Source organism: Macadamia integrifolia, chromosome 9 (genome assembly GCF_013358625.1).
Source record: "Macadamia integrifolia cultivar HAES 741 chromosome 9, SCU_Mint_v3, whole genome shotgun sequence".
Classification (NCBI taxonomy): Eukaryota; Viridiplantae; Streptophyta; class Magnoliopsida; order Proteales; family Proteaceae; genus Macadamia; species Macadamia integrifolia.
This window is the reverse complement of record NC_056565.1, coordinates 19,806,809-19,823,161: the sequence shown is the minus strand read 5'-3', so window position 1 is coordinate 19,823,161 and position 16,353 is coordinate 19,806,809. Positions and strand designations below refer to the sequence as shown.

The 16,353-nt window shown below is 35.9% G+C and overlaps 1 protein-coding gene and 1 non-coding gene across 2 annotated transcripts; both read right to left on the bottom strand.

Moving 5' to 3' along the window:
• Positions 1-2,404: 2,404 nt before the first annotated feature.
• Positions 2,405-5,298, bottom strand: LOC122088123. Its single transcript, XM_042657283.1, has 7 exons — positions 5,127-5,298; positions 4,932-5,018; positions 4,635-4,832; positions 4,123-4,272; positions 3,981-4,037; positions 3,716-3,862; positions 2,405-2,851 (listed from the first exon to the last, which is right to left on the bottom strand). The coding sequence occupies exons 1-7, from the start codon at positions 5,295-5,297 to the stop codon at positions 2,468-2,470; spliced, it is 1,194 nt and encodes a 397-aa protein (XP_042513217.1). The 5' UTR covers position 5,298; the 3' UTR covers positions 2,405-2,467.
• A 4,358-nt stretch (positions 5,299-9,656) lies between these two features.
• Positions 9,657-9,763, bottom strand: LOC122090231. Its single transcript, XR_006143472.1, has one exon. It is a non-coding gene; the product is annotated as a small nucleolar RNA R71 (small nucleolar RNA).
• Between the last annotated feature and the right edge of the window lie 6,590 nt (positions 9,764-16,353).

The window sequence follows — 16,353 nt, the reverse complement described above, 5'->3', positions numbered from 1 at the left end:
CTTAATAGATTGGTTTGGTATTCCTCATTCCTAGATTGAAACCAATTCATCCCAATCAAAACTGAACTAAACCGACCGTTTTTGACATCCCTATTCCGACTTAGAAGAAGAGTATATGGCAAGTGAATCCTTTCTTTTTCAATCTTTTATGGGGATTGGAGAGAGGGTTCCCACAGTTTTAGGTGTCGATATCTACTGTGATCGTTACCGAAAAAGATATCTACCGTGATTGATATGATTTGTATGATTTGTATGGAGGATAAAGAAAAATTCATAAAATTAGTAGTCGAATCATCTCCTCAGAACTCAGAACTCAGAACTCAGAACTCAGAACTCAGAACTCAGAACTATGAACTATGAACTATAGAATCGTTTAGAAACCGTGCCGTCTCATCTTGTTAGTAAAGGGGATTGAGATCTGGGTTTAGTTCCATCAACTACATAGGATAGAATTAGGATTGACACCTTTGATATTGACAGCGGTACACACCCATCCAAAATTTTATAATATATAAAGAACGTAGTTCTATTGTTATGACCACCAAACAATTGTGGATAGATCTGATAAATTTAAAGATGGGTGGCTTTAACTTTTTATAATGCATGTTTTTTGAAGTTGTCTAAAAAATTAAGTTTCAAATTCACTTCCAGGATGACAAAAAAACTTACTTGCCATTATGCTTCAATGGTCTCATCATCTCAGCGTTCTAAAACATGGGAACGGTCATAAAATCAGTCAAGGCTAAAATCGATTTGAATCGAACCATATTGGACAGATCAACCCCTATTTTACCTTTGGACCATACATGTGGACTGGGATAAAAAATGTCAAGATCCGAGATCTATCAAAGCATCAATGCAATCCTAAACGACCCTTATAGAGAAACAGGGACTTTGGAAGAGAAGGGGCAAGAGGTGTCGCTTCGTTCACTCATTCAAATCAGAAATCAGAATGGCTCGCTCTCTTCCCGACACAAAGCTTATTCTTTCAGCTCTCATCGATTGCGTCTTAGGATCAATGAAGAACAGAAAAGACTGAATTCGAAGAAAAATCTCTTATATTGCTTTTAATCTGTAGAAACCTTTGCGATTTAGTTTTCAGAGTTCCTTTGTGTTAGAGCAAACATTAACAAACACAAACAAAAAGATGATTCATTGAAAGAAAGATTACCATTGAGATTTCTTAACACACGTCCGGAAACTCTTAAAACGATTAACCTCATATCTCATTTGCTTAAACAATAAGACATCATAACATATAAATACTCTTTCAAGTCGGATCGAGCCCTTGGGTGTGTCTTATTGGTCCAAGCCCTCTGCTGCCATCACAAGCATGAATTTAGGTATTGATATCGATCCAATACCGATCCAGATTGGATCAGGTTGATCACTTTTGCCTTTGCTTTTCAAACAATGAACATTTTTTTTTTACTATTTTACCCTTGAAAAGATATAGGTAACTGATCCAGATCGGTCAAGTATCAGGATAGGTCTCAGCTGATATCAATACAATACAATTGATATGGCCAATACAATACCGATACTTAAAACCATGATCACAGCTGGCCTTAGCAAAAAAACTGCCATTTGGGTTGCCACCGAATTTTATTGGAGTGTATCAATTTTTGATAATGAACAGGAAGGTTACGCTGCAGCAACTGAGGGTCTTGAAGTTTTATCAAACATGGAGGAAGGAAGTGGGGCGAGGAGTAGCGTGGTGGAAGCAGGGGAGGAGATGATGAGGGAAACCATGAAAGAAGCATCGTCATCATCATCGGAAACTACTAAATATCGGGGAACAGATACTCCCTCTGGTTACTACCGCCCAGAGCATATTGAAGCCGGCGACATCAACATGGCTGAGCTTCGGGAGATGCTCTTGAACATGACTAAGCAACAGCACTAGATATTTTTCATATAATCGAACCAAAATAAAAGAGAGAAGTCTTAGCTCTTAATTACAGTTCATAAAAGTATCTGCAAATCATACTATATCTCATGAGTAACTTTGCTTTTTTACACAATTTCAATTAAGAACGATTGAGAGAGAGAGAGACTACAATTCTAGATCCTAAATAGTGAAGCCACTTGGCCAACATGGTGGCAAAGAGATGGGACCCACCTCAACTGAGTTGACTTGATCTAACAAAATTATGTTTAAGGGATATGGTATGGTAAAATTATGTAAAATTAAGTCTAGCACAATTGGTGAACTGCGGGCAAAAAGCCCATGTTAATCAAGAGCATCGAACGGCTGTTACCTATTTCCCCTCCTCACCTATCCCACCCAACCCCCACCACCCCAAAAAAAAAAAAAAAAAAGAAAAAAAAAAAGCATGTTCTTACGAGGGTAAAATAGTAAAATTATCTATTTTAGGTATCAGGTATCAGATAAGTCATATTGCTAACTGGTAACTCTTTTCATTTATTAAATATTTTTAATCAGTCATAGAAAGAAAACATGTAATTAACATGAACCACCAGGTCCGCCATAGGAGATAACTCTTCTACGTTGAGTATCAACCAATCCGTAATCAATTATGTTATAGCACTTTGAGTTACTTGCAAATATATTAGGATTAAGAGGATACTCATCCCAGGAGGAGTCTTTCTTGAAAATCGATAGGTTCGAAATGAAGCAACTCTTACCGTAGTTTGCTACGTTTGGATCAGGGAAATTACCGCTACCCATTGGAGGCCACTTCCCATTATTGGTTTTCGGGTTCACAACTTCACCTCCCCAATCAACTCTAGTTGCTGCACCGCTCCCTAAACCTTTGAATAGACTGCTTGGCCAATAACCTACAGGTTCTTCTTGATAGTATAGCCACCAATTGCTTGTCTTTGTGTCCTATGTATGTGCAACCAAATTAATCAATGGCATGCATGCATCACTTAGTGCCAAAAATATTAATTACTTCAAGGATTTTTTAAAAACAAGAAACGGAGGGGGAGGGAGTATATGAAGAGTTTGGATAAGGTCCTTACATGGGGACGAGTGGGGACAAAAAATAACCACCCTCAAGGTGTCCCCACCATCCATCATGGAGACCTAATCCAGATTGGTATATGAATGACATCTTTATAGGTATATTTAGAATTTGACACCTTCATACAATTACCATTTAGTTTTATTCTCAAAATCATTCAATATGGTATTTTTTTTTTCCGGGCAATACAATGTTTTTCATTTAAGAATTAAATAAATTTTAGAAATAAAACAAAAGGAGTCATTATCTCAATACCCCCAACAAAAAATCCCTTACTAATAAATAAATAAATAAGAAAATCCGTTAAAAAAAAAAAAAAATAGACAGCAGGCACCCCTCACCTAGTCGTTCTTGATTGTCTAATTCCCAAGAAAAAAAAAAAAAAAAAAAAAGAAGATATAATATAATAATAATAATAATAAGATAAGAGTATAAAAGGATTTTCAAAAATAAGTTAAAGTGACCTTATTTTTATTTTATTTTATTATTATTATTATTTTTTTGTTAAAGAAGTGACATGTCATTAACAAAAATTGCCATTGTCATGCAAGTACAATTGTAAAATGACACTAATACCCTCATTTGGAAGAAAAAAAATGGTCATAGCAAAAGGACATAAAAGTAAGGATATGCAGGTTATTTAGAAAGAAAAAAAATTGTGTCATAACAAAAGAACATAAAAGTAAGGATAAACATGATGTCAATAAGAAAATCCTTATATATACCTTTTGGACGCGGAGACTAAACTCATATTTGGCTCCTTGATAAGTGGAAACCGGCTCCACCGCAAGACCAACTGGTGCTTTAGTGCTCACTTGCACAAAACCAGGGCAAACAAGATTGAGACACCCAGTATGTTGATAATTATCCTTCTGGTAATACATAGCAGAAAAAAATTATTGAATGGTTGTCAATAAGTAGAAATAATATCATCTTACAAGAGACATAAAATAAGCAGATCAGGGCTCAAGAGCTGGTAAAGAAGCTTACTGTCCAATATGTAAACAACCTAGTTCTAGTGTCACCACCATACTTTTGTGGATAAACCTGAGAAATTTGAAGATCGGTAGATTTAGCTTTTTTATTATTAATTAAGTTTTGAATTCACTTGGAGGATGAGAAAAATACTTACATGCCATCCTGCTTCAATGGTCTCGTCCTCCCCATTCAAAATCCATAACTGAGAAAGGCTAAATTGATCAGGAGAACTGACTTTAGGATTCCATACATTAAGGACTCCTCTGGTTCCATAAAATTCTCCAAGCATTCTTACTTGAGCCCACTGAAAAATAATTAATAAAATTCAATTTTTGTGTCTTAAACACCACCAATTTATTAATTGTTAAATAACACAACCCTATTTTTGCAACAGTTATCCATCATCATCATTAGAGAGAGAGAGAGAGAGAGAGAGAGAGAGAGAGAGTGAAGTGGGTCATCATCTTTCCTTCCAAAAGATGATGTTGTGATGATATCTCTTCACAATTTTTTTTTTTTCTTTTTGGTTAACGACGAGATTTTGGCCGAACTAATTCCTTGGGTTCATACTGATCTCACAATCACATAAATCGGAATTGAATGGAACTTCACAATGAATGATTTACAAACTTCTTATGTAAAATATAACTCCCTAACAATACCTACCCGATGTTCTGATGGGATAAAAACATCTTTCCTTCCAAAAGATATAACAGAAGGGAAGCTTAATATTTCTTCAATTTGAATTCTTCGAACAGGAACTGATCCAACTGGACATCCTCCACCTTTGAGTCCTATATATGGACGAGTATGGTTTGAGCTTTTATCATTCTTCACTGACTCAGGGATAGAAGTTGGTTCCATCTGCATAGAAAAATAACATAAAATCAAACTCATTGTATGTAAAGTTAATTTCTTAATAATATATAGAACCTGAAATATTGGAAGTGCTGCAAATTTTACCTGAATTGTATGGTTCTTAAGAGCAGGATGTTCAAAAGCAAGTTGTTTTTCTATGGGCACACAATCATAGATATCTCCATCCTCGAGCTATATGAAACCAACAATATATTCCCAAATTAATAAATACATTATATCCCTACTAGATAATTCAATAAGAACAAAAAATAAATAAATAAAAAAGGCTGAAAGTTATACATGAATGCTCTTAATGCTAGGACGACGGGAACGCTTCAATAATCCTTTTGCCTCCAAGTAATCTTCATTTGATACATGTCTTCCCTCCATAATAGAACCGCTAGAAACACAAAAAATTGTTACTAACAGAAATATGGTGATTTTGAAGCCTAAACTACCATGAGAATTCATCTTAGCCATCATGGGATGGGAAGGAAGGGTGGGGTAGATTACTGCAAATCCAAACATTTTTTATAGAAAAAAAATGCAAAACAGGTAAATTGAGGTGTCATTTTTCTTTAATTGTTTTTGGATGAAATAATTTGATTTTATTCTCTTTGGATGTCAATCTTCTATCCTAGGTATGAAATATCTGGATTGATTATCTATATATTATTTTTCTTATAACATTATAGTAAACATTTTATGGAATTAGGTAAGTTCTGAATGGCATAAGCTGGAATCATTTTTCTTTCCTTGAATGATCCCATTGTTTTGGCATGAAAACTACTCTAGATATGTAATTATGGATATCTTTTTTTCTTAACTTTTTCTTTTTTTGGCATGAAAATATTTGAAATAAGATAACGTTATTCTCTTTGGAAGTCAATCTTCTATCCTAGGCATGAAACAATTTGAATGATTACCTATATTTATTTTCTTAGAACATAAGTGGAAATATTTTATGGAAATTAATAGGTTCTGGTTGACATAAACTGGAATCATTTTTCTTATGTTGAAAGATTACCATTGTTTTGGCATGAAAACTGCTCTAGATCACTGTTAGCAAAAACGAGTTTAAAACTCCATTTGAAATGCGTTTTCATTTTTTACTGCTTAAAACATGTTTTACCATATGCTTTCCAATGATACTTGAAAAAACAGCAAACTTCAAGCATTCCCGTTCTAAACACGTTCCCGTTTTTATGGCATTTTTTAAGACTTGATTTTTTAATATAATGTTTACTTAATTGACCATATATCTCTCTCCCCAACTTAATTGACCTGATTCTTTCACCAACTTGAAGCTAACGCAATAGACTATGTTTCTTATGATACAATATTTAATTCAAATTCAATTCACGGATCCTGAAATTGAGCTATAAACTGACATATTTGTTGAAAAATATTTCTAATTAAAGTGTTGACTCCTAACTCTAACTAAACATATATCACTTCCATAGTAAAATATGCGTATAATATGTGTATCCGAACGTTTAATTCAAAAGTTCGTAATTTAGCGTATCAATCCAAAAAAACCGTTTAATACATGGATTTTAAAGATAATCGTATTATACACGAATAATACTCGTATAATATGTTACATACTCAATAAAACTTTTGGGTTCAAAAAAAAAAAAAAAAAAATGAGATCTACCCAAATGGGCCAAATCCCAATTCCCAACCCTTGTCTTATATTAGGAACCCTAATCGATCGAAACTATAACCCTTCTTCTTCCCTCATCTAAGTAAACCAAAAAAAGGAGGAACCCTTGCCCCAGTGACCCCTTCTCCTCATCTCCGTTCTTGGCGGCCAACGACCGAGGGCGATAGGTAAGACATCAATACCCCATGCTCTCATTCTCTTTTCCATTTCTCTTCCCATTGATTGTTGAAAACCCAATAACCATTCCTCTTCTCCATTTCTCTTCCCATTGGTAGTTGAAAATCCAATCGAGGGTGATTGCATCCACAAATAATTTTTTACGAGAAGCAAGAAATATTCAAAAGAGATGACTCACATGAACAAAGATGGCCGAGGGCGGGATTCTCCAAAGGGGGTTGAAATGAAAACCTTTCTAGGAAATTTAGCATACAATCGCCATTTGGCTCGCTCTCTTCCTAACACAAAGCTTATCCTTTCAGCTCTCATCGATTGTTTCTTAGGATCAATCAAGAATAGGAAAGACGAATTCGAAGAAAAATCTCTTATATTGCCTTTTATTACTAGAAATCTTTTGTGATTTAGTTTTTAAAGTTCCTTTGTGTTAGAGCAAACACCAACAAACACAAAGAAAAAGATGATTCATTGAATGAAAGATTACAATTGAGATTTTGTAACACTCGTCCGGAAACCCTCAAAATGAAACACCTCAAATCTCACTTGCTTATACAACAAGACATCATAACATATAAATACTCCTCAAAGTCAGATCGATCCACTGGGTCGTGTCCTGATGAGCACAATAATATGTGAAATCTTAGGGATATATAAGTGTACATTTTGCCCCACTTTGGATAGTACTACTTTGATTTTTATTTTTTATTTTTAGTTTCCAAGTCTACAAGAGAAAGTGCTTAAAGTGAATCAAGAACCAGTCCAAAGGTGGGACCCACTCATTGATACCACATCCTCTCTCCTACAAAATCCTGAAGATTATTTTCTCTCCTTGCCACCTCATAAGATCTTGAAGATGCTATGCAGAGATTCCTTTCTGATTTAAGCAAGATTGCAAGATATTGGTGAATATTGTAAGGAAAGAACAGAATTTGTTAATTTTGGAAACAGATTCTCTCTTTCCTCACACAATATCTCAGACACTGAGGATTTTTACCAAGATTTAATTTAATTTAATTTTCTTTCTTTTTTTAAAGAAGACTTGTAGAAGGAATGAGACAAGAAAAAAAATCCTATAAAAGCCCCTTCCTCCCCCTCTTATTTTATTATTCCCCTTAGTTTATTTTCTAGTTTATGCTTAGTTTTCTTCTCTCTCTCCCTCTCTCACTCTTTATTTTTAGTTCTTCTCTATTTTTACTTTAATCACTTTCGTAATAGTTTTTTATGTCAATTAATGCAAGTACTTTTTTATTCTTATTCAGCCTTTTATGTTTATAATTTATGCAATTGAGTTGTAATTTTTAAAGTTATAGTTCTAGGCTTAGATCTAGGTGACAAGATCACGAGCCGTGGAGCATTTCTTTTTTTCAAGTTCAGTTTTTTTTTTCAAGATTTGTTTTCTCTAGTACTAGATATTTCAGATTTGGTTTATTCTAGATCTGATTTTTAGTACTGGTAGTATCTCAAATCACCCAAGCTTTCAAGTTCAAGTATTGATTCAAGTAAGTAGACTCCTTCAGTAGTCTTCTCTCCCCCCTCTCATTCCATCTTCTGACTATCTTTTCTTTCTTAATTTAGGATTTTAATTTCAGTCATTACATTATTGCTATCCCTTTCCCCTAAGGTTCATGGCTAGTGTATGTGTTGGCTTTTTCCCTCCTAGCCATAGAACCATCAATTTATTGCTTTTATTTTAATTGTCTCCCTTTCCCTAAAGTCAAGTTGAGTAACCCTTGCAAGAGTGACTCTCTGGTCAAGTAGGGAAGCTCATATTATGATGCATCCCTCGGGCTAAGTAGAGAAACCTACTTGTGAGTCTCTCTCTAGCTTTCTCCCCTTTCTTTTACTTTATTTTTATTTCAGCATTTTTTTCCTTTATTTTTTATTTTTTTTTTTAAATTGCGTGGGTTGTTTATTTTCAGTTATTTATTTATTTAATTTTAATTGCCTGGGTTGCGTCTTTAAATTCTTAGATGACGAATGGTTAAGACGTTATTTAAGATACATATATTTAGGACGGTAATTAGAATTAGATCACAACCATTAATCAGTTCACTTTCGCACTATTAAAAGAAATAAAAAAAATAAAGTGGCTGTTCTCCCTGTGTTCAACCCATAGCTACATTAATCCGTACGCTTGCGGTTACATTTTAAATCCCAACAAGTTTTTGACGCCGTTGCTGGGGAGACAGTTCCATGTTATTTTTCGCTTTCTTTTGGTAAATCGGAGTGCTTTGTTTGCTTTGTTTTGTTTTTCCTTTTCTTTTATTGAATTCCTGAGAAGAACAACTTGCAATAATAGTTGTATCGGTGGAGATCGTCATGCCTCACATTATGATAAAAACAGGTTTGCCCTATAGCAGTACCTCAGGAATTGACCTGAGCAACCCCGGATCCCTGTCAGTAAGCTCCGAAAAAGCCAAAAAAATCAAAAAATCATAGAAAAAAAGTTTTGCTATCCATTCTTTTGTGCTTGTCTTACTCTAGTTGTGGGTAGTTTTCTATTGCATGAGTGTTAGGTGGGTACGTAATACTAAGAATCGGTTAGAAAGAAGAGATCCAACAAGTAGTGACCCTATACATTTGCTCTCTTTAAAATCCTTCAATATGGGAGACCAATAGCAAAACCTTCACCTAAATCTCTGAAAGATAGGTTCTACCCTGCTAGAACAGCCCAACCTTCCTGCATAGTTCTACCACAAGCGCAGGGCAATAATTTTGAACTCAAATCTCAATACATCACTATGTTGCCCCACTTCCATGGGTTGACCTCTGAGGATGCATACCTATTTCTAAGAGAATTTGAAGAGGTATGTGTTTTAATTAAGATTCAACAGCTTTCTGATGATGTTGTTAAGCTTAGGTTTATCACTCTTGCATTGAAAGGCCAAGCTAAGAAGTGGTTGTATGGGTTACCCACAAATTCCATAACCTCATGGGAACAGTTCACAGTTGTTTTCCTTAAGAAGTTTTTCCCAACTCACAAGACCAATAAGCTTAGAAGTGATATCCTTCAGTTTAGGCAAAAGCCTAGTGAGTCATTTTCCAAACTTATGGAGAGATTCAAGGATCTACTCCAAGAATGCCCTCACCATGGCCTAGACCTATGGCATTTATGTCAAATAATTATGAGGGTATTGATTACCCAACTAAACAAATGATAGAGTCTATGTGCCCTGAGGGATTCACATCCTTTACAGATGAAGGAAAGGCATGGGAATTCTTACTTGACTTAGCTGACAAAACCCGTGAGTGGGAATCAACCCAAGAGAGTGAAAGAACCATAGGAGGAAAATGATATTTTGTGGATGGGATAGTAGCGAAGGAAGCCCATTTGGATAGCCTAATCAAGAGAATTGAGGCTATTGTTCCTAGAGAGCCATCATCAGTCAATTTGGTTAAGATTTATGCTTGATGCCAGTCCCCTGGACATCTTCTAGAAGAATGCCCCAACACCTCTGAGGGCACTTCTAATGATAGTGTTAATGCATTATACCAGAATAATCCATATAGTAATACCTACAATCCAGGATGAAGAAATCACCCAAATTTCTCTTGGAATCAGGGCAACCAAGCAGGGCCTTCCAATTTCCATAAGCAAGGTTAACCTAGACTCCAAAGGCCTCCCTTTGCACAACAATCTTTTTTTTAAAATATTTTTCCTAGGTCAAATGTAGGACCTCAAGCCAGTTTTCCTAGGGCCCCTCTCCTATCATCTTATTAGCAACCCCCTGGGTTTACCAACACTGGAGAGGCAAGTAGAATACATGACTTGGAAAAAAATATGTCCCTCCTCATGACAAGCCATCAAAATCTTACGAGAAAACTCACTCAAGTTGTCTTAATTATGCGTGAGAGGGAGAAAAAAACTTTACCCAATCAACCAGAGCCTAACCCTAGGCATCATCAGCTTGTTAGTTCACAAACATCAACTAATGCACCACTGAATATAGTACAAGATCAGACCCAACAAGGGCCCTCTAACCAATGTAATGTTGTTTATGCCCTTAGTAGTGGTAGAGAGTATCAACAGAGCGTTCCTAAATCTTCCTCATTTATTACTCATGTCAACTCTCCTTCAGTTGAGGACACAAGTGTGTCTCTTCTTCAGGTTCATCTGATGAACCTAAAGATTTTTTTGAAACTAAAGATGATTTGGTTGAGAAAATAAAAAATAATTCTTCTGAACATGGGCAAATCCCTAACAGTCCTTATGTTCATCCTGTCCCATTTCCTAATCGCTTAGTAAACAAAAGGGAGACTGCTTCCATGGACAAAATTTTAGAAGTCTTCAAAAAGGTAGAAGTGAACATCCCCCTTTTGGATGCCATATCCCAGATCCCCGCCTATGCAAAGGTACTGAAAGATTTATGTACTCACAAACGTATCACTAGTGTGCCCAAAAAGGCATTCTTGGTAGGTAACATTAGTTCCATAATTACTCAGTCTATAGTAGCCAAGTGTAAGGATCCAGGGAGCCCTACCATATCTTGTGTCATAGGCAACACCTACATTGAGCATGCCTTACTTGACATTGGCGCAAGTGTGAATCTTTTACCTTATCATGTGTACAAGCAACTTGGATTGGGAGAATTGAAAGCCACTAGAACTACTCTTCAATTGGCAGATAGGTCTGTTAAAATTCTTAAAGGGATGGTTGAGGATGTTTTACTAAAGGTGGGAGAATTTATTTTCCCTATTGAATTCATTGTGTTAGATACTAAGCCCTTCTCAACCAAGGATGAGATCCCAATAATTCTAGGAAGACCATTCTTGGCTACCAGTAATGCATTAATCAACTGTTGGAATGGTTTCCTAAGATTATCTTTTGGTAACCAAACTATTGAGTTTAACATGTTTAGGATAGACAAGCAACCACATATGGAAGAAGAGATTAATATGATTGAGGATTTTTTGGATTTTTCTGATGATTTAATTACCAACTTTGATATTAATTTTGATTCAGAATTCTAAGAGTGTATGAATGAGTTGGATGATGATAGTGAAAATTTCGTTTCTAAAGTCTTGAGTCTTCACACACTGTGGAGCCCTTAGGACCCCTTTCCAATTCCATTCCCAAACCTTTCATAGTTGAGCCCCCTAAGCTAGATCTTAAGGAGTTGTCATCTAATTTGAGGTATGCTTTCCTAGGGCCTGACCAGACTCTTTCTGCAATAATTTCTTCAAATTTGACTTCTAGCCAGGAAGAGGAGTTACTAAAAGTGTTAAAAGATAATAAGGACGCCCTAGGTTGGACCATGACTGATATCAAGGGTATAAGCCCTTCTATTATGCAACATCATATACATCTTATGGAGAATTCCAAACCATCCACGGAACCCCAAAGAAGAGCTAACCCAGTGATGATGGAAGATATTAAGAAAGAGATTCTAAAGTGCTTGGATCATGGAATAATTTATCCTATTTCTGACAGCTAATGGGTAAGCCCAGTTCACGCCTAAGAAGTCTGGTGCGACTGTAGTTCCCAATGCCAATAATGAACTAATTCTAACCCATGTCCAATCTAGGTGGAGAGTGTGCATAGACTACAGGAAACTTAATGTGGCAACCTGGAAGGACCACTTCCCATTGCCATTCATTGACCAGATGTTAGAGAGGTTAGCTGGACATGAATACTATTGTTTTCTTGATGGATATTCCGGCTATAACCAGATCCCAATTGCTTTAGAGGACCAACATAAGACCACTTTTACATGCCCATATAGAGCATTTGCTTATAGGCGTATGCCTTTTGGGCTTTATAATGCCCCTGCTACTTTTCAACGATGCATGATGAGCATATTTTCTGACATGGTCGAAAAATTCTTAGAAGTATTTATGGATGACTTTTCAATTAATGGGAATTCCTATTCTGAATGTCTTCATCATCTTTCTCTAGTTTTGAAAAAGTGCATATCTAAGAATTTGATTTTGAATTGGGAGAAATGCCATTTCATGGTTAAATCTGGTATTGTTTTAGGCCATGTAATATCCAATGAGGGAATTAAAGTAGATAGAGCCAAAGTGGATTTAATTGATAATTTACCACATCCTCAATCTTTTAAGGACGTCCGATCTTTTCTAGGGTATGCGGGCTTCTACAGAAGGTTTATTAAGAACTTTAGTCAGTTAGCCCGACCTCTCACTTCATTACTTGACAAAGATCAAACTTTTGAGTTTTCTAAAAAGTGCCTAGAATCCTTCAAACAACTTAAGAAAGAGTTGACCAATGCACTCATTGTTCAACTACCTGTTTGGACTGAACCTTTTGAACTGATATGTGATGCTTCGGATTTTACCATAGGAGAGGATTTTGGGTCAAAGGATTAATAAGTTGCCCACTGTCATTTATTATGCTATGAGAACCTTAAATGATGTACAATTCAATTATACAACCACCGAAAAAGAATTTTTAGCGGTTGTGTTTGCATTAGAAAAGTTTCGGCCTTACTTAGTTGGTTCACATGTGGTGGTGTATACTGATCATTCTGCCCTCAGATACTTAGTTCAGAAGAAGGGTGCCAAAGCCCGTCTCATTAGGTGGGTTTTACTTAACTATTGATTCTCCAGTTAACGAGAACTTTCCAAATGAATAGTTATTTACAGTGTCCAGTGAACCATGGTTTACTGAAATTGTCAACTTCTTAGTTTCAAGTGTGACTCCGGATCACTGGACCACCCAAGATAAGTATAGGTTTTATTCCCAAGTTAAGCACTTTTTCTGGGATGATCCTTATTTGTTTAAGATATGTGCGGATCAGATTATCCGACGATGTGTTCCTGATCATGAGCAACATTCTATTCTCTCTTTTTGTCATGATCATGCATGTGGTGGATACTTTTGACCTAAGAAGACTGCTGCAAAGGTTCTCCAATGCTGATTTTATTGGCCCATTTTTTTTAGAGATGCTTTTGATTTTTGCAAAGCTTGTCCCGCCTGTCAATCTTTTGGTCGTATCAATAAGAGGAACATGATGCCCCTCAACCCTATTTTGGTAGTTGAGATCTTTGATGTATGGGGCATCGATTTTATGGGACCATTCCCTAATTCCTTTGAGAATTTATACATACTTTTGGCCGTTGATTATGTTTCTAAATGGATAGAGGCCATACCTTGTAAAACTAATGACCACAAAGTAATGGTCCAGTTTCTAAAAGAGAATATTTTTTTCTGCTTTGGTGCACCACGTGAAATAATTAGTGATAGGGGTACTCATTTTTGTAATGAAAAAGTATGGGATCACCCATAAGTTATCTACCCCTTATCACCCCCAAACTAGTGGTCAAGTGGAGGTGACTAATAGGCAGATCAAACAAATCTTAGAGAAAACTATTAATCCCAATTGTAAGGATTGGTCCCTTAGGCTCGTTGATGCCTTGTGGGCCCATCGGACTGCATTCAAGACTGATCTTGGTTAGTCTCCTTACCGTTTGGTGTATGAGAAAGCTTGTCACTTACTAGTTGAGTTGGAGCATAAGGCCTTTTGGGCCATCAAGAAGCTCAACTTTGATTTGTCTGATGCGAGAATTCATTGTAGGCTCCAACTATCTGAGTTGGAGGAACTTAGGAATGAAGCCTATGAAAGTTCTAGGATTTACAAGGAAAACACTAAAGTTTTCTATGATAAGCACATTCTGCGTAAATATTTTGCAATTGGTGATAACGTCTTATTGTACAACTTTCGATTGCATCTTTTTCCTGGTAAGCTTAGATGCCAATGGGTGACCCATTTATTGTCCATAATGTATATCCCCATGGGGCTATGGAGATTTTGAATCCAGGAACATGAGTAATTTCGAAGGTTAATGGTTAGCGTTTGAAACCATTCCTCGAGTTTCCTAATACTGGTAGTGAAGAGGTCATGGATCTCCATGAACCTCTTTACACTGATGATTAATTTTTAATCAGGTATGACCCCCTTGCATTGTCTTTGTTTTTAATTCTTTCAATACATTGAGGACGTTGCCTGACTTAGGTTTGGGGGAGGGAAATCAGTTTTTGTTTTTTCCACTTTGTTTTATTTGTTTTTCTTTTCATTTTTTTTTTTTTTTTGAGCTTGCTAAAGGATGAAGTCCTACTTTGGCTTTTGGCTAATGATCATACCATTTAGTTGCTTGATATATGAAAATAAAAGTTTTGACTAAGGTACCCATTTTGAACATATAAAAACCCTGTTAAGAAGAAAGAAACAAGCCTGTGTCTTGAGATGGGACTTTCTTTGGAAAAATAAAAGACTCCTGTTTTATGGTGTTGGACCATATGTAAATTTGTGGGTTCCTTGTACTTTTGATTTGGAGTTGAGACCTTCTTTTTAATTTGGAATGGGTTGACAAATGCACAATTTTAAATGAAATGTGAAATGTGGTATAAAGAAGTATAAGAGTTGATTCCCTTGGAATTAGACAGGGCATTGCGCCTCAGGAAGCGTGGTGTCTTGATCGAAATTCCTTGGGAGGAAACTTCTGAAGGAACTCTAACATCACTATCTTTGTGGGCATATGCAAAAAAAGAAGCTATATAGTAACTTGGGTGTCTGATGTTTGCTCTACCATGTCATTCAGGCCAAAAGTAGTGGAGTAGAATAGAATTTAAGCGAAAAAAAAGGAGAAAAAAATGTGCAAATGTCATTAATGCTTAGTAATATGTTTTGGTCAAAAACACTCCAACGCCTTAGTCATTGGTTCCCTATTTCTTCACAAGTGATTTTTCCTAAAGATAAGGATGCTTTGGAAGAGACAAGTTCTTCACAAGTGGTTTTTCCTTAAGATAAGGGTGTTTTGGGAGAGACGAGGTGAGTTCCAAATTAAGAAATATGCTAGTGCCTGGAATTGATAAAGGGTAATAAAAGTTTAAGTGTGGGGGTCCCTGTAAGAAAAATTATCTTTGCTCTGGATCGGTGTGAGCCTTACCTTTAGCCAAGGTTGGGATTTATTTATTCTGAATTTTGGGTGTATATTCACTGCAAACACCCACGAGACACAACTCGTCCACTAGAGTAACTTAGGGGTCTAAAGGCTTGTTGCACGTGCTAAATGCAACCGTGATTCCTATGAAAGTGAGTTAGGCTTTTTCTTTCATTTGTTTATTTATTTATCTTGCTCGAGGACGAACAAAAGTCAAGTATAGGGAATTTGATGAGCACAATAATGTGTGAAATCTTAGGGATATAAGTATACATTTTACCCCACTTTGGATAATACTATTTTTATTTTTCTTATTTTTTTTAGTTTTCAAGTCTACAAGAGAAAGTGCTGAAAGTGAATCAAGAACCAGTCCAAAGGTGGGACCCACTCATTGGTACCACATCTTCTCTCCTATAAAATCCTAAAGATTATTTTCTCTCCTTGTCACCTCACAAGATCTTGAAGATGCTATGCAGAGATTCCTTGCTGATTTAAACAAGATTGTAAGATATTGGTGAATATTGTAAGGAAAGAATATAATTTGTTAATTTTGGAAATAGATTATCTCTTTTCTCACACAATATCTCAGAGAATGAGGATTTTTACCAAGATTTAATTTTATTTTTTTTTCTTTCTTTTTTTAATGAAGACTTGTAGAAGGAAGAATGCAAGAAAAAAACCCTATAAAAGCCCCTTCCTCCCCCCTCCTATTTTATTATTCCCCTTAGTTTATTTTCTAGTTTAAGCTTAGTTTTCTTCTCTCTTTCTCTCTCTCTCTCTCTCTCT

Coding starts and splice junctions, on each gene's coding strand:
- LOC122088123 (XM_042657283.1), bottom strand. CDS start 5,297: ATGAATTCTCATGGTAGTTTAGGCTTCAAAATCACCATATTTCTGTTA. Junction 5,019..5,126: donor CTAGCATTAAGAGCATTCAT/GTATAACTTTCA, acceptor GGTTTCATATAG/CTCGAGGATGGAGATATCTA. Junction 2,852..3,715: donor TTAGTCTCCGCGTCCAAAAG/GTATATATAAGG, acceptor GCACATACATAG/GACACAAAGACAAGCAATTG.